Source organism: Chinchilla lanigera, unplaced genomic scaffold, assembly GCF_000276665.1.
Source record: "Chinchilla lanigera isolate Chin_1 unplaced genomic scaffold, ChiLan1.0 scaffold00093, whole genome shotgun sequence".
In the NCBI taxonomy this organism is placed as follows: Eukaryota; Metazoa; Chordata; class Mammalia; order Rodentia; family Chinchillidae; genus Chinchilla; species Chinchilla lanigera.
Window position 1 is genome coordinate 863840 of NW_004955494.1, and position 25336 is coordinate 889175.

Below are 25336 nucleotides of genomic sequence, written 5' to 3' on the forward strand. Positions count from 1 at the left end.
TATATATTTAAAATCTATCTATCTATCTATCATCTATCTATATCTTTCATGTATCAATCACGTATCTCTGTTTTGTGTGGGGGTTTTTTTGTCTCTTTGAGAGAAGGTCTCCCTATATACTTCAAGCTGGCCTTTCCATCCAATTCCCTGCCCCACCCCTATTCTAATGAGCCATCTTCTCTTGTTTGCTAAACTGTAAGAGCCACATGGCTGCTCTGTCCGCTTCCTTCCTGTCCCCTCAAGTCTGTTCTCTATCTGCAAACAGTGTCATTTTATAAAAAAATCATTCTGAGCATCTCACTACTTTGGGGATAAAGAATAAAATCCTCAGTATGGCCTGACAATGCACTGCATGCTTTGGGGTAGATCTCTGGACACCCTCATCCGGAGGTATCCAACCTGGTTTCCTATGTTGTAGCTACTCTTCTTTTAGTACCCACACATTCAGGAAGATCTTCTAGGCTCAGGGAAGTTGTACGTACATTTCCTCAGCCTAAAACTACTTTCATCTACAACTCACCCAGGTCTTACCTTAGAGACCAAACTTCCACAGAAACCTTCCTCTTGTGGGAGCCTAGAACCTTTTATAAGCTCTCTTAACCCGCTGTCCTTCTTACTAAAAGGAAAGATAATGTTTGTGATGACCAATTTATAATAAAGTATATATTAATATGTTTATTTCATTTATAGTAAATGGTCTCTACTCTCTTAGGCCAGAGCCCTATCTACAGTATGTTTTTCTCAGATCATGACAGTTTAATTTCTAACACCTGGGAAATGTTTAACTTTAGTTATTTGCTAAATTAGTGAACTAGTGAGCTGTCCCTAAGAAAGTAAAGGGCAAAGGAGAGTTTAAGGGAATCTTCCCTAAGAGACAAATAGGATATGTGATGATGGAATTTTAACACCTTTATGCCAAACAGCACCCCAGGAATCTAAATGACCAGAGTGGTAGGTACAGAAGTAGAAAACCTGGGTTGAACAAATCTCAAAGACAGGTAGTTCTCAACACTGGCAAACATTCGTCACCCGAAGGGTTTCTCAAAAACACCAAGGTCAGGGTTTTAGCTTCAGACGTCCTGATTTATACCCGATTTATAAGGCCTGGGGTATAGTATAGGAGTTGCTCTTTTTTAAATCAATTTCCCAAGGTTCTAGCATGTAGTTTTGCTTAAAAAGCATAGATATCACAGGAGGAAGGATTTACCTGAAGTCAAACAACAATTTCATTTCAGGGTTAGGACTAAAATCCAAGCCACCTGAGCCCTGTACTTTGAACCTTCTACTCATCTGTAAACCTAAGGGAACTGGTACCCTAGTGCGGCTGCTCTGCCTATACCACCCAGAAATGCAATGCAGTAGAGAAACAAATGGACTAGAATGGAGAGAGTTCTTGGGAAACCTGGGAAAAGGATAACTTTCTTGGTTAAAAATGGAGCACCTTAGGGTCATTAAGATGTTTCTCAAATTTGGGTAGAGATAAACTAACTCCATCCTTACATGGGTTGGATTGTGTGTAATTTGTGCTGTCTTGTATAAATAGAGGAGTTGGCTTTCTTCAGTTTCAAGGGCCCTGAAATGGTGCTGGCAGGCTGTTCTCAGAGCATCCCAAAGGTGAACTAGAGGGGATCTCCAAGGTCAGATTTGGAGCCAGTAATCAAAATCCTACAGAAAACCCTAGAATGCTTGAGAACCCAGTGCTTCCAGACTTATTAAAATAACTGGCTATTAAAGTATCCATTTATCTAAGTGATAGCTCCATGTGCTAATAGATCATTAATTGCATCCATTACTTCTATACACCCTACTTGTACATTTTTATATTTTTAAGACTTTCAAGTAATAAAAAATGGAGGAAAAGACAATTTTTTGGTATTTAACAAGATTTCTGCATTGTGACAGCAAAATTTTCCAACTTATCATGATAAATTTGCTCTAATCCAGACTGACTTACTACTGAGAGGATCACAGATTTTCCCTAAACTCAGGGCTGGAAGTCTAAGGTTAGGACCCAAAACAGGGATTTTTTTTTGAAGTTCTTTGCTGTCTAAACCCCTTGCAGCTGTGTTCTTGAGATTCCACTTCTCTTCTCTGTCAAGGAAAGAATATTTAAGTCACAGTCTGTGTTTAAGTGGCTTCCATATAAGCAAAACAAAAGAGTACAAAATAGTAAATAGGAAGAAGGAAGAACTAGGAAAGAAAAAAGTGAAGGATAGGTAGAGGCACTTAGCTACAATTAGGCTTCACCTAATCCTTAGGCAAAAAGGTGGAGGTCTTTTAAATAGAGTTTAGACTATCTGGGCCAAAGGAACAAGTCTGTACACACTTAGTCCTGTTGCAAAGAAAGAGTATGACATATGGCAGCAGAGATGTTGGTAACTGATTGCTCAGCACCACTCAGCTCTTGGGCCAGAACACTCCCTACACTTTATATGCATAAAGCCTCCCAATAAGTGTGAGAAAAATCAATGCTGGGAAAGAACACATCTGAGGAAACACAGGCAGAGGTATTGGAAAAGTCCAGCCACTCTCAATTGGTTCGTATGTATATTTATCCATTTCTAGTCACTTCTTCTTTGTTCATTACCAAGACGTTCTTTTTATCTTTGAGTGGTCTCTATGCCAGAACAACTTCTGAAAATCTCACACTGTCTTCCTTGGGTAGCAAAGAATGTGATCAAGAATTGTTCTCAATACTTTAGCAAATTCTCTTTCTCTTTTTTCTCTCTGTCTCTCTCTATTATGGCTGAACAATGGGGCATTTTAGAGCTCAGGTAGAGGATATTAACTCTTCCCTTCACAAGTTACCTGTTTTGCAGTTTGTGCTGCCACATATAGAGAACTCACACAGTGAGAGATGGTGGAGAGAAAGAGAGAGAGACAGACAGAGACAGAGACAGAGAAAAACAGAGACAGAGAGAAATAGAGGTGGAAGAGATGGAGTGTCCTTACCCATCTTCAAGTTTTTGGTCTGCTCCTTCTCTGTGAATACAACTTTCCTCGTTATAACCCAACTCATAATTTGACTGTAGGAAATTTCTTCTCTCTTCCTGAACAAACTGCCCTATTTCCTAGTTCAGTCTATGCTGAACTATTCCTATTATTTGTTTATCCTGCTTAGAGTGTAGGATATGGGATTAATCTAGCTCAGATACAAACACATAGCAAGAATTGAAGGTAAAGACAATGGATAGGATGAAACATCTGAGAAATTATGAAGGGGTAAATTCAAATTTGTCTTAATTGCTTTTCTCTTGTGACGGGCAAAATACTCGATGTCCAAAATTAAGGAAGGAAAGGTTTATTTAGCTCATAGTTTGTGGAGGTTTCTGTCTGTGATCAGTTGGCTCCAAGGCAGAGTGGCATGGCAGAGGGGCAACAGTTCAAGGCGCAGAAGACAGCAAAAGCAACAAGAGCAAAACGGGTAGAGAGCAAGCCTCTTTTCCTCCCTTATATTGTATGCAGACTATTTGCCCTCTGGTGGGTGTAGCACTCACACCATCTCTGTGCCATCCACTTGCACAAGCTGAGGATATTTACCAAGTGAGAACCTTGGCCCCCTGCTGAGTCACTTAATTAAACTTCTAAGCTTCTCCAGTTGACACAATGTTACAAAAGCAAAGTTGGACAGATTAACCAATAGCCAAAAAATGTATATCCATATATTATCCATTGAGGGCAGAGGGAAAAGAGAGATAGTGAGCAGTTTTCAGACATACTTGGTGACTCAGTGTAGGAAGCTGAATTAACCCCAGTCAAAGAGACTCTTTTCCCATGAGCCAGAAGTCTGTTCCAATGGAACTAAGGGTGAAGATAGTTCGGAATAGGAAAGGGGGACTGAGAGGAAGTGTTAGGGAGGACAGAACTAGCTGTCACAGACATGGATAAAATCCGTAGGTGAAAAGTGAGAACTAGTGGACATAAAGGACCAAGGAAGTGTGGTGGCAAAATCTACACAGAGGGATTTGGCTTCTAATTCCTAAGAAAACCTGCCCACAGTTTGTATCCACAATTTTCTCTGAGGAGGTTCACACAAAGTAATCACTCAACTTTACTTCTATTCATTAGTAACAATGACTGTGCACAATTTATGGCTAGGTGTTCCTAAGCAATGTTCATGTAGCTGATAAGTAACAGAAGCTGTATCTTGCCAATTCCTCAAAGGCAGAGGCACCTTCTCCTGTCTACTATAGTATATAAAAGATTGTCTTTTCCTTCATGGCATTTGATGCTGTATTGCCTGAATGGTCTACAGGTTGTTCCTTCTCTGGAATGCTCTCTTATCCTGCACATGACCCCAAACTCTTCCTGGGAGACTCAGTGGGAGCCCTTCCTCTGTAACATCCTCTTAGATACAAGTCAAGGTGACCCCACCTCCATTCTGCTGTCCCTGTGCATTTCACACATCCCTATAATGGTTCAGGTCTTATTTTGCTACAGTTATGGAAGACAGGGGCAAGAAAGGGACTAAGCTGAACTACAGAAAATGTGATTTATACGTTCTGTATTCTCTGTTCCTCGTGTCACGTCAGGTGATGGAGACCACTGCACAGTAACTCTGAGCAGGATTTAATATTATCAAATTGGCTTTTCATGTTTACTTGTGAGTTGCCCAAAGCCTAGGTACCTCGTCTGGTGATGGGCAGCAGACTCATAGTAAGTGAAACTCTGAGTCCCTTGTCACCACTGAGACCAGTATTGGCCTGTGAAGCTGTGTGCCTCAAAGGACAAGATAAGGCCAGAGCTGAGTACCAGCTCCAGCCCCAACTAACTATGGCTCCAACCCCAACTAACTAAAAGGAGACTGCAGCTACAGGCTCCACACTCCTACAATAAATGCCAAGTTAAAAATAAGGTAGTTTTTCTGATTGATGTAATTTACTACTTGGGAAAATATTTCCTAAGGTTCTGCTGGATTCTTATGCTTTCTTCAGTATATCTCCTCTTTGAAAACCAAATAAATACAGGCTGCCCAGAGAAGTGCTTGATCTTAACCTGGAGAATCTTGAATTCTGCAAGAAAGTTAGGGCCCACCTGGAACCCTAAAATCATTTCATTTGTCTCATTTATTTAAGCCTTCGCCATCCACTCATATGAGAGATTGTGGGCTGATCAGCCTGCAATAACTAAGGGATATTATTAACCTGATAATCAGGGATACAGTAGGTTCTTAGTATGTGGGAGAAAGGTTAGAAGCAAGGAAGGAGAAAGGGAGGAAGGAAGGAAGAAAGGAAGGAAGGAAAGAAGGAAGCAAGGGGAATGGTAGCAACTCCTGGCTTCAAAGGCTAAGAATTCAGAGAATTCCTCGTCTGCAGGTTAGAATGAGGTAGGTAATTAGAGAAGACTGAGCCAAGCAGAGGAAGAGTGGTCAGAAGATGAGTGCAGACTAGGATTTTCCCCATGGTTCCCTGACACTGTTTTCATCCCTACCTGATGTAAGACTGGGAAGATTCTGGGGCCCAGGATATCAGCTGGGCTCTCTGCAGACACTAAATTGCTCACCGATGGGTCTGTGATTCCTTGACCTCCATACTTCCTGCTTCTTAGAAGAGACCATGAGCTCTAGAAAGGACAGCTCTCTCCCCATAAATCGACCTCCATGAGGTCATAGAGAGTGGAGGTCAGGGACCCACATGAACATTGAATGCGCTTCTGCTTCTGCATCAGGTGTTGGAACATCTGAGAGGGCACAGGGGTGAAAAGGAGTCACTGTGTGGGAAGCTGGTCCAGGAGAACCACACTGTGAGCCAGGCCAGGAGCCCACCCTTTGGGACCAAGACAGTGAGGAATTGGTGATGTTCTGCTTACAAGAGTCTTGTTCCTCCTTTGATTGTCATCTTTCCTGGCCCCATTAAGCTCTGAAGGAAGGGAACAGTTGAACAGACCAGGAATTTGGGTTTCCATGTATCTCAATTACTTTTCTTGTTGCTAAAACAAAATATCCAACATCTAAAGTCAAAGGAGGAAAGGTTTACATAGCCCACAGTTTGCAAAGGTTTCAATATGTAATCCCCTGGCTCCAAGGCAGGGTGGCACATGGCAGAGAAGCAACAGTTCATGGTGGTAGAAGAGAGCAAAGACAACAAGAGCAAAAAGGGGGGAGAAGCAAGCCTCTTTCCCTCCCTTATATTGTATGCATGCTATTCGCCCTAGCATACAATATAGGGCCAGGGTAGCATTCATACTCCCAATCCTGGTATGAGAGAATAGACAAATCACAAACTCTAGATTCAGTCACTTCCAAAAGCCCACCCCCATGACCTCATGAGGCTTTGGGGGGGACATTCAGACACAAGCCATAACACCATGGCAGATATCTAAGGTGAGGGTCCTAGGGCTCCCGAAATGGACAAGTTGGGGCTGAAGATATCGGGGATGGAGTGGGAAGTAAGGGCCACCTCCTCTTGAGGAATGTGGACAGAAAAGTCCTTAGGGAGGCTCCTCAGGGATGGGGGAGCCCCTCACCACAGTGTTGCCCTCCACGCCAGCCAGCTTGAAGGGCGTGAGGCCCTGGTGGTTGGGCATGAGCTCCAGGGACTGCAGGTGGTCCCCTCCATCATAGGACAGCACCAAGTTGTACATCTGGCAGGCAAAGGTTTTATTGGGCTGCAGGACGAGGATGTGCAGCACGGTGTTCCCTGGGGAGGGCAGGGTCTCATGTAGTCACAGGGCCAATGTCCCTGATGGTCCCATTCCCACTCTGGGATGGCCTGTCCCCCTCCCCCCACATCCCCTGCGCCATCCCGGTATCCACGCCCATCCAGTTCCTACCCAGTGAGTCCTGGGCCCGGATGCCTGTTGGCTCTGTGCTCTGTGAGCAGTCACACGATCTCCTCGCTGCCCACGCAGGCTGCAAAGGACAGAGGGTGCTCCCCTGGGACACAAAGGGATCAGTGGCAGGAGACAGCAGGGTCACAGGATGAGGGGGCAGTATCTGCCAGGTGATTGCCTCCTCCTCCCTATACTCAGGCTGGGGGTTGGGGACATTTGTCCAGCAGAACCAGGACAGTGCAGAGATTGTGGGTAGACATGGCCTCTGACCTTCAGTCTTTCAAGGGCTGCTCCACCTCAAGACAGCCCACCTGAGCCCACCCCCAGGTCACCATTCTGCTCTCCTCCTCTTCCTCCTCCTTCCCAGCCTGGCCCTCATGCTCACCATAGTAGACCAGGTTGTGGGGGCTGTGCTGGAAAGCGAGGTCTGCAGCCCAGGCAGAGACGCTAGCCCTGCAAGAGAGCAGGGCACGCACCAGGTTCACGTTCTGGTTCATGACAGCGACGTGCAGGGCAGTCTGACCTGGGCAGAGAGAGCTGTCAGTCCCGGGTCTGACACCTGCCCAGTTTCTGCAAGGGCAGAGCAATCTCACACCCTGACCCCCTGGCAGGCGCCCTGACAGGTGCTCAGGCAGATTTCTGCCGAAGGCTCTGCAGAGTGGCCAGGGATTGAGGACCACTGCTCCCTGCCCAGCTCTTTGTCCCTACACCTCTGCTGTTGGGTACCAGGGGTCTTGCTACCAGTCACTCCCTGTCCCTATGAGGGAAAGGCATGGAGGTAGGTCCTCAGGGACCACGTGAAGATTGGAAGAAAGTACAGCCTGGAAATCACGGATGCTCAATGTGTAGAGCAGGACTCTCAACTCCCAGGCCCTGGTGCAGAAATGACAGCCATCCCCCGCTTCCACTGAGAGCTCCCGTGCAGCGACCTCACCTACAAATGGCTCACACAGAGTGGGCTCCGTGACCAGGTCAGGGGCGGCCTCCATCAGCAGCGTGGCAGCCTCCAGGTTGTCGTAGAGGGCTGCTACATGCAACGCCGTCTCCCCTAGGGCCCCTAGGGCTCCTGGAGTGGGGTAGGACAAGGATGCCAGGCACTTTCCATAGTCCATCAGGGAAGGGGTGCCTGGTGGCAAAGACATCTCCAAGTCCCCTTTCAGAAACCCCCTGGTCCTTGGTGGGGAGAACAGGTCCTCCTCCCCCACCTGTACCCATTACACTCTGCTTTCACCTCTTTGTCAAAAGTCACAGGTTTGGTCCAGCAGAAGTCTCTTAAGGGTGCAGAGGTCATTTTCCTTGGCTGCCCGAAGCAGTGGAGACTCCAGTATCCTGGGGAAGGGTGAACAGGAGTCAGGTAGAGACTGTCACAGAGCGGCTGTGAGCAGAGGGGACCTGAGGCATTAGGCTAAGAGTGACAAGACTCCCGCAAAGTGTGTAGAAGGAAACTGGCTTTGTCACTCTTGAGTTCCTTGTAGCGCTCTAGGGACTGATGTGAGAGTTGGCTGTGGGCTGGCCTCAAGGGTTCCCTGGACTTCACTGTGACTCCCACCACGCCAATTCCTCCCTTGCAGCCTGCTGCCCTGTGACTCTGATAGAAGAGGAGCTTAATAGGAGGCTCCATTTGCTCCAGAGAGGGAAGAAGGCCCAGGTGTGGATGGTAGTGAGGAGGTCCCTGCCAAGATGTCCGGAACTTGGGCCCCTTCATCTGAGATGAGTGTCTTAGGAACCTGGGATGGGGAAGAGGGAACATTTCCCTGGGTTTCCAGGTGCCCAGACTACAAAAGGTGCTCTGTTCATCGGAAAGGGAGTTTAGGGATTACAGTGATGAAATCCTGTTTAGGGATTACAGTGATGTAATCCTTGGCCTGCTGATAGAACTTAGGAAACCCGTGGAACTGGTGAGCTACTCAATTTCCCTCTGCCTCTTGCCGCTGTGTAGGTACAGATTCCTGGTGGGTCTGGAGCATGTGGGCTGGGCTATGGGTCCTGGGTCTGTCTTGTGCTTGACCCGTGGGTATGAGGCTCTAAATAGTGTTCATAACTGAGGAGAACCAGTGGCACACTTCCCACAGGTCCCCTGAAGGCTGCTTTGGCTTCTGCTGAGATCCTGACAGAGTTGGAGATAAAGCTAGAGCCTGGCCTGGTAGATGAGGCAGGGGCGGCCCCAAAGCTACCTCAGTGTCTTGCAGCTTGAGGGTCACGAGGAACTGCAGAACGGATAGACAGACTGAGGAGCGGTACTGCTGATGTCCTCCAGCCCCAAATCCGTCCCCTCTGATGGCTCCAGTGGCCAGTGAGACATTTTCTAGTTGAGGAAGCTCATTTGTAGCTCTGATAATGGCCCCAGGAGAGAGTTTCTGAGTGAGGGGTGCACCTTACCCCAGCTCATCCAGACCCTCAGATCCACTGAAGCCTGCGTCCCTGACCAGCCCAGGGCAGGCCATGCTAGATTCCAGAGTTGGCCCCTGTCCTGAGGCTACTGGATAAAACCCTTGTCTCCCTCCTTGGCCTCGCTGAACCTCTGCAGAGGGGAGGTCCAGAAACCAGTTCTGGTGTAGACCACCCTGGTCCTGCTCTAATGCAGGATGGGGAGGTCAAAGTCCCATTGCAGGTCAGGGTGGAGGCAGCTGAGCAAGCACGGCACCTGTCAGGAGGAGGGCTCATTGCAAAACACAAACGCAGGACCCTGCTCAGGGTTATTATGCACTGCGAGATAGGAAGAGCAGGACACAACCTCGCACACAGCACTCTGAGGCACAGGTGCTCAAGTCAGGTGTCGCTGTCTGTTCCTCCCATTCCAGCAGCTCTGGCTGGGGGCAGGTCCCCAGCATTCCACCACAGAGGCTGCCCCTACCCACGCTGCTTTCCCTGGGCCTGGACCTCAGGCCTGAGCCACGGCAGGACCAACAGCAGGTAGAGCAACAAGACCTGAACTAAAGGCCCAGGAGCATCACAACCTCATTCACTCTTCTTGCACTCAGTAACTGACACTCACATGGTAACTGCAGTAAATGGAAAACCGTGCTGTGGTCTCAGCTACTCTAGAGGCTGAGGCAGGAGGGTCATACATTCTAGTCCAGTCTGGGAAATTTGCAAGACCTCCTCTCAAAGTGAAATAAAGGGTTGGAGATATCACTCAGGAGCAGAGACCCTGACTAATATGTACCAGGAAACATACTTGGATTTTGGTTTGTCACCCCAGCTGCCTATGAGTATCTAGGAAAAGCATTCTGATACTATATTTTTAAACTTCTATGGTGATTTTCATTGCACAGTAGAATTCGCCACTTAAAAATTCTTTTCTCTGTACTTTTGAAATATTCTTATTATACGTGTGTGTGTGTGTGTGTGTGTGTGTGTATGGATATTTCCTGTAGGAATTTACCTTTTAGTACCGGTGTCAGGCAGGTGGTGGCTTCTTTTTGTGTTGGGAAACAGAGAGGCCCCTCTCTAAGAATAGCTGGGATGAGATTAGAGATTTTATTTTTACAGGTCAGTGGGTACAAGACAGGGGTGAATAGCGTCACTGCATACTCGAAAATTTCCTCTCTATGAAGTGCCCCAGTCCCCTGTCACCTGATTGGATCACCAGGAAGTACGGACAGGGTGGTGCCTGCTGTATTGCAGGCGTGTTTGTGAGTGTGGGTAACATCCCTCCAAGGAGTCCGCTCCCCCCGCCCCGCTTACTGCCCTTTCCGCAGCTCCCTCTTCCCATAGAAGCCTGTGTTTCTGCACACCCTCGGCCATGCATGCGTGTGTTTCACAGACAGCAGGAGAGGTGCGAGCAGCGTGTGACAGTTCTTTTCTGGTTGTCCCACCTTGAGCAGACTGGGACTCTTGTTCTGGTTTCCCAGGGAAGGTTAGTCACCCTGTGCACCCTCCCACAGTCCTCCACACTGTGCCGCCTGGAAGCCAAAAGGTCCCTGCTCTCCGAGGCAGACACTGGGCGCTGAGGCAGGCTTTCCCAGACCCAGGGCTTGGGAGCCTCGTCTCCTTGCCTCTCCCGCAGACTCTAACTCTCCGCTCCGCCACCAGGGAGCTTGGAGAGGAGCCTGCAGCGCTCATGGCTGAGTGCAGAACGTGTCAACTGAGGGAAGGCGCTGCTTCAGCCTGGAGGTGCCAGAGGGCAGAGGGTAGGGAAGGAGAAAAACAGGGGTGGTGAGGAGAAAGGATGGCCTCTGCCGGGGGGCGGACACCCACCTCCCTCTGTCTCTGCACTCACTGCGCATGCGTCTCCTGGCTTTGTCTCTGTGTGTTTCCTTCTCTTTGTTCTCTATCTCTGCCCCTTTCGCTCCTTGTCTCTGTCTCTCTACCTCCGTGCTGTGTCTCTGTCTCTCTCACGCACACGCACAGCTCTCTCACCTCCCTCTGTTCCACCTCATCCTCTGTTTCCGACAAAATCAAGGTTCATGCCAAGCACCAGGCAAACCCAGCGCATGAGGATCGTTATTTCTGCCTCGGGTCTGAGATTGCTCCCTGCAAGCCCCTCTCTTTAGAGAAAGGCTGCACGGAATACTAGGAAGCTGCCATCTCTTTATACAAAAGTCCAAATTGCAGGTCCTGCTCTACCTATGGGCAGTGGTGTCACTTTCAGTGAGAGTCACTCTTCTGTGAACCTCAGTTTCCTCATCTGGATAATGGGTATGGAGTGCTATTACTTTGGAGGACTGGTGGCCCTGGAGTACATGCGACAGTGCCATCGGATGACCGGCTCTGGGCATCCTAGGACCCTCTGTCATCCCCTGCTGGCCTCTCGACCCCTCTGCCTGGACATGGAATGCTCTAGCGAGCTGGAGTGAGGATCAGACCTGTGGTTGTGATGTCACAGAACACAGGAAGTCAGAGGTCTGATGGAGACGAATGGACAGAAGCAGCACTGGGTAAAGATAAGAGCTGGGACATGGAGGAGGCAGGAGCCTGCTGGGCAGTGGGAGCAGGGGCGAGAGGCCGTGGTGGGTGGGCAGCCCCATGACTTCCCTGGGTTCCCAGCCCTGCAGGGCAGCACTCCTGGTTGCCATCCTGCTGGTGTTGCTGGTGCTGCTGTGGGTGAAGATGGAGAAGACTCAGCTCAGCAACCCAGGCCCAGGGCAGAGGAGCCTGCAAGGGAAGACGCCCCCTGCGGGTAGGTGGGGAAGTGGGAGACAAGTCTGGAGGAAGGGGCTCGACCTGCTTGAGTCAGGCACTAGGCAGCTGATAGAGCAGGGCGACTCTCAGGCGGGTTTGGGATATGGTGGACAACACCAGGTCCCTGTACCCATAGGTGCTGTGTAAAAAGGTCGGGAGCAGGAGTTCATCACCCGGGGACAGCACGGGCCAGCTGCAGGTGCATGTGGCTTCTGTGTGGGTGAGCCCGCGTGTGTGTCCAGGAAGAGGGCCTTGGCCCTCCCACGTCCTGACTTCTCCCTGTTCTGGTTCGGGGTAGGAGCAGCTCAGGTCAAGCCTGCCCTTCTCTGCCCTTTTCTCCTACTCCAGAGCAGGGCCAGGGGCAGTACGACAAGCACTTCATGGCCTCTTCGGTGGGTGAGAAGCAGCATTTGATGGACAAGGCCCGGCATGAGGAGAACTTCACCTCGGAAGCAGCAGCTATCCAAGATCACCTTTTCGATCTCGCTCTCTGCTTGAACCTGGCCAGCCTCATGGTTTTTTTATGAGGGATGTTGAGGTTGAGGCAGTGGCCTGGCTCCTGGAAGAGGAAGACCTGGACATTTACCTTCGCTTCTTGATCGCATACTGACCTCCTCTCTCCACTGGGCTCCAGGCCACAGCTCCCCAGAAAGATGCCCACACCGCTCCTTGCACACTGCTCCCTGCTCTTGCAGAGGCACCTGCCCGTAGGGTGCAGTTCAGAGGCTTTACCACCATGGCTTCTACCTGATGCCACCCCGAGCCCGAAGCTTTGTGTTCCAGGTCCAGAGATGTCAGACCCACGCCCTTCTCCCTCCTGTACCTCCCCTGATTTTGTCCAGTGTAGCAGATTGGTGGAAGGAGCCCTGACAATAAAATACTAATAAAATCCTGAAAACAATTGGGAGCAGCTTTCTGAGACTTAACCAAGCCCTTGTTTCTCTAACTGCTCTGTTTAATTGCTCAGCCTTTAACCCTGTGACTGAACCTTCAGACCCAATAACCCACCAATGGCTGGTTCTTTCCTATTCTAACGTCCAGGGAACACTTCTTGGCATTTTTCTCTCTTACCTTTTCTGACTTCTAGGAATAAAGCATAGCATGTAAATCATTAAGAGATGAGAGATGCTAAGTGTCAAGCATTATTTTTGGAAGAGAATCGGATGAGGGAGGGGGTTGTTGAGTATCTGCATTGGAATGTTTTAGTTTCTAGCTCTGGAGATGGTGACATCTGGAGGGGTTCATAAGGGCACCCCAGACATAGTGGATATATCCGGCAAAGGCTGTGGTGTTGCTGAGGGGGTCAGTGGATTAGAAGGCTGCTGGGGGGTGTGGTATGAGTGTCCTGAGGGTTTTGGGGACTGTGCTTCCTGCACATGGCTTGAGGAAGAAGAGTCCAAGGAAGGGTAAGGAGCGAAGCAGGTACCTGGGGGTCATTAGGACAAGGCATGCGTGGGGCAGGGGACCACTGCGAGAGTAGATGAAGAGGGGGGAAGGAATAGAATGCTCCAGGGTTACACAGAGTAGTTCCCATTTGCAGGTCGTTTAGTGTATTAAATGTGGGACAGAACCTGGGCTGTAGAATGAAAGCATTATGAGAGAGAGAGAAGTGGCTCCATTGGAGGACTCTTCAAAGCTGTCTCTATGTTGAGGAACTCAAGACTGCTCCTGTGGAGGGAGCCGTGGATACAGAAGTGGGTTATGTCAAGGTGCAACCGGCCCTGGATACAAGGTCTGTGAGGAGGAAGGGAGTGTGTGGTGAGCCTATTTTCGTCTTATTTTGAGGGATCTCAATTTCTAGGACATGAGAGAGGAAAAAATATGGACTCATCTTGTGGAAAGAACCAGAAGTGGTTCTTTTTTAAGTTTTGTTGTTGTTGTTGTTTGTATGTAGAAGGTTTAGAATCTGGTTGGAGAATTCGCAATAACCTGCAGGATGATGTCTGAGAAAAGAGCACAGGAAGGATGTCTCTGGCAGTGGTTGGGTGATTGAGGGGGTCTTTGGGGAGTGTGTATCCGGGCAGAAAATTCTTTGAGCATTAGTCATGGGGTTCTTCTCTGAGAAGCAAGCTATGGAAGGCCTACCTGGACGTAGCTTCGGAAGAAGAGCTGGTGGGGGCTGAGGTGCTGGTTGGGCAGCGTGGTCTCCCCACGGTACTCCACTATCCTCCTGCTGTATGCCTGCGTAGAATGCGAGGCTCCCTTTAGGCTTCACATTCTTGGTCATGGTCACTTGGAAGTCTAAATGTCCTCTGCGCAGCCACCCAAACAACTTCATGGCCTTTGTCACCAGTTCTGCACTGACATACTGGCCTGGGCCACAGGAAAGAGCACTTGCCAAAAGACCTAGAGCTGTCCTAGAAAGTGAGGGATCTATGGTGTAGGAGGGGGAAACAACTGCCATCTCTTCAGTGGGGATATGAAGGGAGAAAGCTATACAACTGTGCTTGCATGAGCAGTGGTGCAAGGGACACTTGTGGACAGGGTATCTTGCCTGCTGATAACACGCATAGGCTTGGCATATCTGCAATACAACGGCCAACCTCTCCCCTCCCATGTCCAGGGCACTGTCCAGGAATGTGTGGGAATCACTGAAGGAGGTTCTGTTCTGTAATGAGAGGGCAGCTTAATGGTGCTGTAGACACAAGAATGTCCCCTGTAGGGCACATATGCTGGAAAGGATTTGATCTTATAAAGGGGCTTTGGCTCTGAGAGCTGCCTGACTGGAGGAGATGTCCAAGAAGGAGGAGATCTTAGAAAGACAGTGGAAAGGTCTATTTCCCAGGGTGCCACAATCTTCAGGGTCCAAAGATCTCTGGAGTTGGAAGGCAACAACTCCAGGAACAGGGAAGGCATGGGGAGCTGTCTACCCTGAGGTTGACCAGAAAGGCAATGCATAATATGGGGAGAACTCAGCTTAATGAATCCTTATACATGGGGACAGACAAATTACACAGAAAACAGAGGAAGAAAAGGGCCATCATTGCCTTCCTTGCTCTCAGGGCTCTTGGCCTCACACCCTACTTCCTACGGCTTCCCAACAAGTTAGAGTGTCCCCAGTTTCACAGCCTGAGTGTGTGGTTCCTGTCTTCCCATCTACCACCTCATGCCTATCATTTCTTGGTGGAAGGTAATGAATGACAATGTCAGAGGACTGGACCCTGGTCTCAGACTGTCTGAGTTCAAATCTGACTCTGCTATTTTGTGTTACTTGGCCGTAAGCAAGTCATTTAACCTCTCTGCGCTTCAGTTCTGTCTCCTACAGAATTAAAATGATACTCATCGGAATGAAGTGACTGAGTTTCTGCAAAGTTCTTACAAAACTCTTCAGTGTGGATCAGGCAGTAAGCATTCAGGACTATTGATTTGGGCTCCTCAAGATTATGACATGCTGTGGTCATGTCCTATCAGGTATTAGATAAAGAGGGAAGGGACTTAGGGGTCATGGAAGGTAATTTTCTCATTTTATGGTTGTAGAAAGAGCAAGAAAACTAGGTCATGTGTCCAAACTAGTGCCTGTTGTGGATACTTTGTGTTCCGTAACTGAACTGTGCCCTGTTGAGGAAGAAGGAGGCCTTGGGATTCTCCCCCTACATGGTCTCTTCCTGTCTTTCCTGACTCCTATCCATGTGAACCACCAAGCAGGGCAGGGTGAGCAGGGAGGGAAGGGTGCAGGGATGTGGGCACCAGGCAGCTGTCACATACAGCATGTTGGGTGCTTGGACCAAAGACCTGCTTGACATGCAAGGCTGCCAGGGTGGGCTTGAAGAAGAGTCCAGTGTCTTCCACACACTTTTTCCATCGCAGATGGGTTGGCTGCAGAGACAAAGCTGGGATCAGCAACACTTGTCCAGAGCTCTTTTCTCACCACTTTCCCAGGGCTATTTTGTCTAGACCTTCACCTCAGTGAGGCCCTCCTTACTGGAATTCTTGTCTTATCTTCCTTTATTACACCCTCTGTTGACACACACTGCTGTTCAGCAGAAGCAATCTGTGTCCTAGCCCTCTAGGACAAGTCTTGGGAGCTTGGCTGAAAGAATTGCTAATGCTTCTTGTCTACTGACTTAGAGCAAGGCCCAGGAAAGCATTCCTCTAGAGAAATACACAGATTCTGGGAAGGGGAGAGGAAGTCAAACCTGTCACTTAGCTGGTCTGACTCCCACCCTAATGTAGATGCCACACACAAGGCCCTGCAGTGGCTTCACCCTCCCACTCTTCTTTGGTCAAAATGGAAATTGAAGAAAGTCATTTCATCTCTGTGACATCACGTATGCCCTCTCTCCAAGTACAGGCATCATATTGTAGGATCTTACCTTCCAGAGGAAAAAAAATCAGGAAAGGGAGGCTTTAGGTGCCATATTGTTTCTTAGGAAAAGAGGACTGAACGAATACTAAGTGTATAATTCAGAGATCTTGGGAAACTTTTAGACAAATCAAGGAAAAACAACGTGAGAAAACTTCAACTTGAGGGGTGCAGAGCTGTTCGACAGCAGTTCAGGATGATCATCAGTGTCTTTTTCTAACAGTAGGACCCAAAGAGGGACACCAGCGGAACTTCCTATGGTAGTCTCAGATGGCTTTGAAGCATTGACCAAGGGCTAAGCACAGCTATGACAAAGGGTGGGTGAAGAAACAGATCCAAGGAGCTGGGAGAGATGATTTCAGCAGGTGGCCCAGGGAAAGAGTTGAAACTTAACTAAAGCCAGCTTACATGCTGCACTGGCTATGTTCATTCTACTCAGTTTGTGACCAGAATCGTAGAGAGAATTAATCATGAACCAAGGCACCACTGTAATATGAAGCTACGAAACTTTATTCCTGTACAGCGACTTGTTTGCTGTGCAAAGACCTACTTGCAGATAGGAAGACTGCTACTGCCGCTCTCATCATGGTGGGGCTGGTCTTTAGGGCAGGGGCCATAGCGTATTCCACCAGAGGAAAAGGAAAACTGAGCCCTTGAGGTATTGGGTGACGAGGAAACTCTTGGTCCAGCTCATTGTGGAGTTCATCATTTTGGAGACTGCTCCAGAGCTGGCTGTCCATTTTGAGGGTTCCATGCTATACCCCATAACTTCTGCTCCTATCTCTGCTTGCAATAAAGGTTCAGACTCTGCAGTGTGTTAGCTGGAGCTGTGTAACCTCAATGTGAGAAGGCAATGGAACCTGGAAGGAAATCATAGTCTGATTGCAATGACTCGGTCACATGTAGGCTCAGCTGGCTGCATTCAGCATCCTTCCTTTAAAAGATGCAGAGCTGTTTGACAGCAGTTCAGGATGATCATCAGTGTAAATGCCCCCCACCAGACTATTTCTATGCCTGTGACATGCTTATGCAGCATTGCTAATTTCTATGCCTGTGACATTGCTTATGCAGCAACCTGCATAAGCAGGGCCCCGCTTGATCCTGGGGACGTGGATCTCCCTGTTCTGTCACTTCTCCTGGTTCTTTCTTCCTGATTCCCTTTGCCAACACCTGACCATTTCTCCAACATCCTTCACTGAAGGACCTGGCTACTGTATAATGTAGATACCTCTCAGAGTAAAGACTCCCACAGCTGTGTTTTGTGAGCTGGAGTAGCAGACTACAGCATGTTCACTGGAAACACAGAAAAGAAACAGGATTGGAGGAAAAAATCTCCACAACACAGTATTTTTTTTTTTTTTTTTTTTTTTTTTTGGTTTTTCTCCGGTACCGGGAACCGAACTCATGGCCTTGCGCTTGCCAAGCAGGCGCTTTTGCCGCTGAGCTAAATCCCCAGCCCCTCCACAACACAGTATAAAGGATGGGAAAAAAAACTTCCAGTGCAAGAAAATGAAGCTCTGTAGATGAGTTTCAGGACACTGAAAAGAAATTTCATATATCACAGCTAAACAATTAATACTATTATTTAGGAAATGATAGCAGTCAAGAAAAATTCTAAGAGTCTGGAGAGGAGCAAAAATCTGGCCTGTCTTCAGTAGGGCTGAAGTAGAATTTATAGATGATGGGAAAGTCAGGAATTGTTAAATTCTAAACCAAATTCTAGAATGAATCCTTAAACATAGGGTTTTGGGATGCTTGGAAAATCACATGTCATTATTAAGGGCTGGAGTGGGATCACTGAGAGCAAATAATGCCAAAATAGTAAAAAAAAAACCTCATCTCTAATTGAAAGGCTCATCAATATGGGATAGAGGACAGAGTAGGAACAACATGCTAAAGTTGCAATAATACAGGAACGTAATTGAGTGCAGCATCCAAAACCAGAAGCCCAGGGCCTGTTAGGGCCACAGCTAACTGTGGAGCTCACCCAACTGGACTGAGCTCCGTGCCCTGTCACAGGAGGAGGCTGGGTAGTACTGGACAGTTCCACATGCAAGCGCACAGACAGGCACAGGCTGGAAAATCTGATCTGGGCAAACCAAAGTTGGTCTCACAATCTAGTCTCTTAGAAGAAGACAGTATAAACTAGAACGCCTCCTGAAGAATGAGCTCTGAAGTCTGAATTAATGACCACTGCATGGAACCGAAGTTTTTACTGGAAGCCAAAACCTTGGTGTTGTTTTTGAGCCCGTTCTCATATTAATCAGAAAGTCTCATTCTAACCTTAAAATATGTTCTTTTATAACATAAAAAGATAAGTTCTTCTGCATATCCCAATTTCCTACAGCAAGAGGTGGAAGTCCTCCTGGTGAGCCAGTTGACACTGAGTGGTCCTCCCCTTCTGCTCAGGCCGCCCTCCCTGTTGGGCAGTTCACTCTGTTCAGAAGCCCTGCCAGGTTGGTAGTTCTTGGGCACCCAGGGCACCCTGCAGCAGCACTGCTGGGCACTGCCTTGCATGAAAGCTTTGTCATCTTTTCCCAGCCAGAGCCACCGGAAGGGGCCCCCATATGGCACCGCATTCTAGTCACTCAGCCCCATGCACGGCCCCATTGAGCTGAATTCTCTTCCTGCGCCTGAGAGCCCCTTCCTCTTTCTAGACATCCCTGTAATTTTACCTGCTGCAGAGAGACCCCTGCCTGCTTGCCTTCTCCTGGAGATGCCAAGAGCATATGCTGTCTAAACCACAGTTTGTTAGGAGCACAGCTGTGCCCTTTGTACTACATGGACCATGTCCAGTAGCTGTCACACAAGTCATAAAAAAGCTAAGAAATTTCCTATCTGGCCTGTTGTTGAAAAGTATGCTAGCCCATTGCTTTTAGCACTTATGCATTTCTCAATCCTTCACAGTGTATGTTTAAGAACACAGCCTTGTGAGCCAAATGGATCTACTCTGAAATCTGTTCCTTTACTTATGAGCAATGTAGTCTACAGGAAGTTACATAGCCTTTCTGTGCCTACATATGGAGTTGCAAAAATGTGGAGAAAGACCTCAGAGGTTTTATGGAGAGTTGATTAAATAATCTAAGCTAAGTTCTACACACAGTGCCTGACAGCAACTTCTCCAGGGACATCAGCTATTATCATCATTACACATTAGATTTTATTTTGCAGTAAAAAGGTGAAGTGACCTCCCGCTGGTCATGCCACTATTTGCTACCATCGTTCAACTCAGCTTTTAAACCCAAGGCCAATTTTGTTCCCTAATGGAAAGGACAGTGACTTTGGTATTTGCAAGCCTTCTACATTCTTTAAGCACAAGTCTCAGTGTAGGCATCTGACATCCTCTAAGATGGGACATAGAACCATCTTGCTTGGATTTATAGGAAATTATTTGCTGCCAGTAGTTTTGCAGTGACTTCATGAAGAAAAATGGAGATTCTGCTCTGCTTCACCTGAATCAGGATAGAGGGCAGGCATGCATTTCCTGGAAACAGACTCCACTGAGTGGCTGTCCTAAGGAGTGCTCTGCAACACAGTGACTAAGCACAAGGACCTTACACCCACATCGCTAGGGTTCCAGTCCTGCTCTAGCAATCTAGCAGCTCTATCACCATAGTGAAGTTTCTTAATATCTGAATATTTCCATATCTGTAGAACAAGGACAAAATGATATCTATGGTACATCGTGGATTTTGAGACTAAAACCACCTCATAGAAGAAAAAATTTAAGAAAATATCTGTAAACAATAATTGTATCTATTAATATATTTGTCCTCTTTGAATTTCACAAATATTTCAGGTTTCTTCAAGGCAAAGTAATGGTTCACAAACTAATAAGAAACAAAAATAATTTTCAAGACTACACTGAGGCCATCCCTGAGCTTGGGATGAATCTGATATACGAGATATCTTCACTTGCATTTGGACTTATTGGGCCCAGGATTTCCAGGTTCTTGGTAAAGTGGTATCCCTGCATTTTGGGGTAGGCAGTAGTCTCTAGCTGGTGAAATATATTTTCCTCACAGCCTCCTCCTTGAATATATTAGTATCTATACTATGAAGCACATGTGTGACATAATGGATCCTGCTGGATTAGAGATGAAATTCTTGAGAGGCACTTTTGATCATCACAATTGGAACCAAAATTCAACATGTACATTCTTGATCCAGTGAATCCAAAATTCTCAAACCATGGAGAAAAAGTTCAGGGTTGATAATACAGTAAGAGCAGCCTTTGATAGTTTCAGGTTTATATTAAAAGTCAGAGAAGTGACCAGGAGATATATTCCTAAAGGTCTAGTACCTGCTAGTTTAGTTCTCACAGTAAACTCTGTGCTATCACCTGCCTGCCACAGTGCACAGCCTAGACAGGGAGGGACTTCTACTGTCCTGTCCCTTTTCTAACAGAAATACACCTACATTTGTCCTAATCTGGAAAATAGCAATGATTTATCTCCTCACCATGAGTGGTTGCTCTGTCAGCTCCTGCAGTTTCTGGCTCTGGTCTCTGAGTCACGAGCAATTCACCATCCAGGGCTGGAATAAGAGTCTCCATCACAGCCAACACCACGTGATTCTGCAGAACATCCCTAAGGAGACAAAAGACATCCCACCCAAATCTCAGGCTTCTGAGGATGCCCTTCCTAAAGACTCCTCTTGTGCAAGTCAACCACCATGATAGTCCCTGGGGCAACTCCTTTCTTGTGTCTATAACAAGAAAGGAGTTCTGCCATGTCTATATCATGGACCTACCGGAACCCCTGAGATTTGGGACAGGCCATACCCTGGGCTTGTGGGTGCATATACACCTTGGTGGATGCACCAACAGGAATCCCCGAGACCCAGGACAGCTGGCCTGGAAGTGTGGAGTAATCAGCGAGACCAGCAACGTGGAAGTGTCTAAAGCAGCAGCAAGGAGCCAGCAGTTGGGCTCTGGAGAACTCCATCAACAGAAGACCATTTCCAGCCCCCACATCAAGAAGCCAAGATCACCTCCATATCTAGCACAATTTCCATGGCAAAACTTAGCTCGAGTACACAGCGCATTTCTGGGATCTGACATAGACACTATCACAGAACTATAAACAACAGAGGTATTTCATTACTTTTATTCTCCCTTCTTTGTCTGTTTTTTTTTTTTTGTGGTTTTTCTCTGGTACCGGGAACCGAACTCACGACCTTGCGCTTGCCAGGCAGGCGCTTTTGCCACTGAGCTAAATCCCCAGCCCTCCCTTCTTTGTCTGATTGGCTGTCTCTTTCCTGTTTGGTCGAAAGTTGTCTTGTTTTGTCTTGTATTTTGTGGTTATTTTTGTTTCTGGATTTTTTTTTCTCTCCTCTCTCATCTACTTTCTTCTTTCATTTCTTCTTTTCTATTCTGTTCTCCTCTTTCTTCCTTCTTTTTTTCACTGTTTTGGTTTCTTACCTATCTTTTTCACTTTCTTCCATTGGTCCTCTTTCTCTCTTTCCTCAACTACTTTTTGAAATTAAACTTTCAAGTGAGTAAACATTGTCTCTTCCCTTTCTGATTACTTCTTTGCATTCTATTTCATTCTTTCCCTCCTGTGTTCTCCAGTTTCCCAAAATTCGGGTGATCATCCTTTGACCTCCAGCACTGACTCTACTATATTTGGCCTCATTCATTACTTTAGCCTGTCCCTACCCATCATCAACACCCACCCCACACAGAAGGGCAAAATCACTCCACTAAGGGGAAAATCATTGCATACAAGTAAATGACATACATTTGATTTTGTTATGTAACTTTAGAGTTTGCCCCTGTGGCTGGAGGTAGCAGGTTAATGATTACAATAGTTTGTCAGTAGTTAAACTGTACTTGAAACTATTGTTATTAATAACTGTACTACTTCAGCTGGGTGTCATACATGTTATAATCAGTTTTTCTACACTGTATGATGACACTGTGATTGCATGGGGTCATAATCAACAACGTAGGCCAATACCAAAGGCTTGGGAAGATAGGTCCTTAGGATAGCTATAAAAAGCACCTACATCTAGAGGACATACCTGAAGTACAGACATCACCTAGGGAAGTCTCAATACTAGTGACAAAGCTATCATAAGAAATCAGAAAGCATCAACATAGAAAACAAAATAAAATTTTTTTAAAAAATAGAAAATGACAAGATGCAGAAGCAAAGTGCAACCACAGGTCCCCCACCCAGGACAAGCCCAAAACACAATTAGATAGATGAAATTGGAAGTCACACTGGAAATTTATGAAATGATAGCCAACAGAAGTGAAAAAAAAAATAACAAGTGGAAAGAGCTATAGAAAAAATAATCTCTAGGTACCAAAAGAAATGATGCTTAAAATCAAAGATTTTAGAGAAGATACAGACAAAAGAATACATGAGCTTAGAAAAATGGTGGAAACAAAAAATGCCCAACTGGGGCTGGGGATTTAGCTCAGTGGCAAAGCACCTGCCTGGCAAGTGCAAGGTCGTGAGTTCGATTCCCGGTACCGGAAATCAAAAAAACAAAAAAACAAAAACAAAAAATGCCCAACATAGAAAAGAAATGGAATCCATGAAACCGATCCAAACAGAAATGCAAGAGATTAAAACTTCCATTGAAAGTATGTGCAACAGATTGAATGGAGAGGATAGAATATCAGATCTAGAAGATGAAATTTCAGCTAATGATCAAGAAAAAAGATCTTAAAAATAGCAAGAGACTATGAGAAATCAATCCAACAGCTACAAAATGATGTAAAGTAGAATAACATAAGCTTGACTGGGGTCAATGAGAAAGCAGTAGACCGAGCAAATGCCATAAAAAAGCTCTTCACAGAAATAATGGCAGAAAACTTCCCAAGCATGGATAAAGAATTTGACATAGAATTAAACGAAGCATACAGAACTCCAAACAACTATGACCAAAATAAAATTACACCAAGACATATAATAATCAAGATTCCAGAAATTTAGCACAAAAACAGAATATTAAAAGCTATTAGAAAAAAGACACAGATCTCCTATAAAGGAAAGCCCATCAGAATCATGGCAGACTTCTCAATACAGGCTCTCAAGTCAAGAAGAGCTTGGAGTGAAGTATTTAAAGTCCTGAAAGTAAACAACTTCTAGCCCAGATTGGTGTATCCTGCAAAACTATCTTTCAAAATTAATGAAAAAATAAAATACTTCCATGACAAAGAACAATTGAAGAAATTCATGACCAACAAACCAACCCTAAAAGAGTACTGAGAGATATTCTAGACAGAGATAAAAATGACCACAATCCTAAGAACAACAACAGAAAGAAACTAACAGGCATGGCAAGCAATTAAACAGAGGGGAAAAGCAGGGAACCAACAGCAGGAAAATATCATGACAAACATAAGCCAATGCATATTAATTATAACCATCAATGTAGATGGTCTCAATTTACCAATCAAAAGAAACAGACTGGCAAAATGGATTAAGAAACATGATCCAACAGTATGCTGTATACAAGAAACATATTTTACTCAAAAGAAATTCATAGGCTGAAAATCAAAGGTTGGAAAGCAATCTTCCATTCAACAGGAACCCAGAAAAAAACCAGTGGAAGCTATTTTGTTTGCAGACAATGTGAACTTCAAACTAAGAATTTCAAACTAAGAATAAATAAAATTGATAAACTCTTAGCCAACTTTATCAAAAAAAAGGAAAGAAAAGATTCAAATTCATGCATTGAGGAATAATGATCAAAAGAGATACTACTTGTTAGGGGAAAACTTCAAGAGGAGAAATAACAATCATAAATATGTATGCACCAAATACAGGAGCACTCAACTATATGAGGTGATTATTTCTTTATCTTTTAATTTAAATTTTAGTACCAGGAATCAAACTCATGACCTTACACTTGCCAGGAAGGTTCTGTGCCACTGAGCTATAAACCCAGCCTCTAAGACAATTATTAGTAGACATGAAAAATCAAATAAGCAGTAACACAGTTGAAACAGGAGACCTTAATGCCCCATTGTCACAAAGAGATAAACTAGACAAAAAATCAGCAAAGAAATATCAGAACTAAAACAAATTTGTGAACAAATGGACTTAGTATATGTGTACAGAGTGTTCTGCCCAACATCATCAGAATACATATTGTTCTCAGCTGCAAGTGGTACATTCTCTAAAATAAACCATATACTAGACCATAGAACATGCTTAAGTAACTGCAAAGGAATTAAAATTGTCTCATGTATATTCTATGACCATGGTGCAATGAAGTTGGAAATTAATGACAAAAGAAACCACAAAAACTCTATAAACACATGGAAATTAAATAACACCCTCCTGAAAAAATCCAAGGGGTCATAGATGAAATTAAAGAAGAAATTAAATAATATTCACAGTGCAAGGAAAATGCAGGCACAACTTACTGGAATCTGTGGGACTCAATAAAAGCAGTCCTCAGGGGGAAATTTGCAATGGTGAATTCTCACCTCATGAAAATCGAATAACTGCAAATAAATAACCTATTGTTGCACCTCAAGCTTCTAGAAAAAGAAGAGCAAGACAAGCCCGAAGCCCATGCAAGGGAGGAAATTATAAAGAAATTAATGTAATGGAGACTAAGAAAACAATACAAAGAAGTAATGAATTGAAGAGTTGGTTCTTTGAAAGAATAAATAAAATTGATAAACTCTTAGCCAACCTTATCAAAAAAAGGAAAGAAAAGATTCAAATTCATGCACTGAGGAATAAACAAGGGTGAAATCACTACAGATCCTGTGTAAATTCAGAAGGTCATCAATACATACTATGAAAATCTTTACTTTCACAAGGATGCAAAGCACTGAAGAAATGGACAGATTCCTTGATAAGTATGAATTACCAAAGCTGAATCAAGAAGATATAAAAATTCAGAATAACCCAATATTAGTAAATGAGATTTAAAGTGTGATTAAAAACTTACCAACAAAGAAAAGCCCAAGTCCTGATGGATTCACTGTTGCATTCTACAAGAAATTTAGAGAAGATTTAATGCCAATACTCCTCAAACTCTTCAATGAAGTTAAAAGGTAAGAAATTCTCCCTAACTCGTTCCTGGAGGCAGGTATGACCCTGACATCAAAACCAGAGAAAGACCCAGCCAAAAAACAGTACTATAGACCAATCTCCCTAATGAACA

At 45.7% G+C, this 25336-nt stretch overlaps 2 protein-coding genes and 1 pseudogene across 7 annotated transcripts in view; 1 reads left to right on the plus strand and 2 right to left on the minus strand.

The window, feature by feature from the left end:
• Positions 1-11303, minus strand: part of LOC102027542 — a 22056-nt pseudogene extending 10753 nt beyond the window's left edge.
• Positions 11304-11527: 224 nt separating this feature from the next.
• LOC102005607 (uncharacterized protein C7orf34 homolog) lies at positions 11528-12796 on the plus strand. 2 transcript variants are annotated; one of them, XM_005405389.1, is made up of 3 exons: positions 11528-11651; positions 11761-11893; positions 12244-12796. In XM_005405389.1, exons 1-3 carry the CDS (start codon positions 11622-11624, stop codon positions 12420-12422), a joined length of 342 nt encoding a protein of 113 aa, XP_005405446.1. In that variant the 5' UTR covers positions 11528-11621; the 3' UTR covers positions 12423-12796. The 2 variants fall into 2 exon arrangements, with proteins under 2 accessions (XP_005405446.1, XP_005405447.1); XM_005405390.2 differs by lacking the exon at positions 11528-11651 and having other exon boundaries at positions 11658-11893.
• An 88-nt stretch (positions 12797-12884) lies between these two features.
• The window catches only part of LOC102005270, an 18689-nt gene continuing 6237 nt past the window's right edge, over positions 12885-25336 (minus strand). For 4 of the 5 annotated variants that reach the window (XR_001231327.1, XR_001231326.1, XR_001231325.1 and 1 more), the window contains 2 exons: positions 20660-20787; positions 16693-17058 (listed from right to left, as the gene is read on the minus strand). Coding sequence is in view for 1 of the 5 variants with exons in the window: in XM_013505014.1 (XP_013360468.1) it covers positions 13757-14208; positions 15601-15711; positions 20660-20753 (657 nt within the window). In the remaining 4 variants the exon portion in view is untranslated. Of the gene's footprint in view, positions 14209-15600; positions 15712-16692; positions 17059-20659; positions 20817-25336 lie in introns of those variants that run through there. The other variant, XM_013505014.1, reaches the window with a different exon arrangement.